General features: G+C 45.0%; 1 protein-coding gene across 1 annotated transcript; it reads right to left on the bottom strand.

The window, feature by feature from the left end:
• Positions 1-311: 311 nt before the first annotated feature.
• LOC108084090 (uncharacterized) lies at positions 312-1,663 on the bottom strand. The gene has a single exon (XM_017180114.3). The coding sequence runs from the start codon at positions 1,515-1,517 to the stop codon at positions 444-446; it is 1,074 nt and encodes a 357-aa protein (XP_017035603.1). The 5' UTR covers positions 1,518-1,663; the 3' UTR covers positions 312-443.
• Between the last annotated feature and the right edge of the window lie 359 nt (positions 1,664-2,022).

Genomic DNA, 2,022 nt, shown 5'->3' with positions numbered 1-2,022 from the left:
TTCACTTGTTTTCTTTTTCAGAGATTTAATAATCTGTATTGAAAAGTAAGAGTTTTTCTTTGAGGTAACTAGAGACATTTTAGATGAAGCCTAGTAATTTACAAATAAATATTGAATATATAATAAATACATCTTAACTATGTAAATATTTACAACCTATAAAATCAGTCTTGGCCAAAAAACCGCCAACTTAACTGCACTGCCTCTGAGAAAATACAAAAAGGTAAAATGAAATTGAAAAGTGCTTCAGTATCAGAAGTCGGGGGCATTGTTTCTGCCGCCCGCCAATTACCTTTGATTGGTCACTTAAGTCGAGTTCGCGTTCCTGGATCGTGTTTTATTGGAAAATGATTTATGGGGAAGTTATGTGGTAGACCCAAGGTCAGTCAGCAAATAAACGTGAAATTTAGCAGTTATTCAACGTGAAATTTAAACGCAACGAATCAGGGTTCGCTCTGGGGTTCCTTGAGAACTTCAGTGCTTTTCTTGATCGTCTCCCTCTGGTATCTGGGTGTTTGCAAAGCGATCTTGGCCTCGAAGAAAAGCTTGGCCCCGGTCACGCCCACCTGGGCGACATCGACCCTATCGTTGATGACAAACTGGCCCTTCTCGCGCTGATGCAGCCTCCACCTGAGCGGCACCAGGCGATGCTTCACGGATCCGAAAATGAGTAGGGCCTCGCTGAAGTTCAGTCGCTCCTCTGAGCCCCCAACCACTTGGGCCATTATCTTTTTGGCCTTCAAGTGAGTTTGGGGCATCTCCAGGATCTCGAGGAATCTCTTCAGCTCGCACAGCGATATATACCCGTTTTTGTCTTCGTCCACCCTCTTGAAGGCCGAGAGGGCGCCATCGATATCGGAATGCCTGAAATAGGGCCAACAATTGTTGTTGCTTTCAAAGCCAATTGCCCTATCGCGGCTGTTGTTGGTTAGGCTCAGGGACCTGCCCTTCATTACGCTACTGGCGGAAGAGGAATGTCTAAGCTTAATTTCGGAGATGGTGGTCTCCAAATCCTGCTCGAGGTCCAGATCAACGGGGCTTCTCACGTTTAATGTGGACGTGCGACGGTCTCTCTTGCAAATCGATTGCCGGAGACGCTCATAGGAGGAGCAGGAAAGGAAGGACGAGGGGCAACTCAGGTCGTCTGTATCGCCACAGCCTTCTTGAAGTGGCAAGTCTTCCTCAGAGTGACTGAGCTTTTGCGGAGCTTGGCTAATACAGGACGAATCGAAGGTTAAGGACTTGGTATCACCACTGCTTTCTCGACTATGGAATTCCTTGAAAGATTCAGACTCTTCCTCCGGATCTTCTCTGGGCTCCTCGTCCTTCACAGCCTTCTGCGAAACTGTTTCGGTTTCCGTTGCTTTCTCCTGCTGCTTTTCAGCAGTTTTCTTTAGCTCATTCTGCTCCTCAATCTCCTCTATTTTCAGTTCGGTTCGAAGCGAAATGTGACTGTTGTTCGGCGTTGCTGCTGAGATCTCGAACTTTCTCCAGACGACGCTGTCTGCCTCTGACATGATCTGCGGTTGCAGCGAAAGATGCCCAGAGTTTTACTCAAAAGAGATACAAAATTATAAATGTACAAGATACAAGTGTTTTCTGATCTGCTTCCCGTACGAATCTGGTTTTGAGGGCTTTGAATTTCAGCTGACAGCCCAGAATATGAAAGGTTGGTAGTCGAAATACTACTTTGAACCTTCGAAAGGATTTAAATATATTTTAAAAAGTTCTTCAATAGAATTTATGATCAATAATCTTGAGGGTTTTTTCTCTCATTAAACCTTTGGCATTTGGTTTGGGTATTTCCCCTCTTTGCGGTTTTGGGGACGATGGGCCCCCTGTCCACTTGAGATTAATGGCTGAGGACGAATTTCGGCACGTTCCTGTTAACATGCCATGGCCATAAACAGTTAATTAAGCTTTTATTGGTTACTCTTTTTTTGTTTGGCTTTCGGTCCGGCTGGCTGACATTTCACGTTTTATTTGTCAAACAAGCGGCCAAAAAAGTGACGACCATAAACG

Source organism: Drosophila kikkawai, chromosome 3R (genome assembly GCF_030179895.1).
Source record: "Drosophila kikkawai strain 14028-0561.14 chromosome 3R, DkikHiC1v2, whole genome shotgun sequence".
NCBI classification, from domain to species: Eukaryota; Metazoa; Arthropoda; class Insecta; order Diptera; family Drosophilidae; genus Drosophila; species Drosophila kikkawai.
The sequence above is the reverse complement of the archived record's forward strand: the minus strand, read 5'-3'. Positions and strand labels throughout refer to the sequence as shown.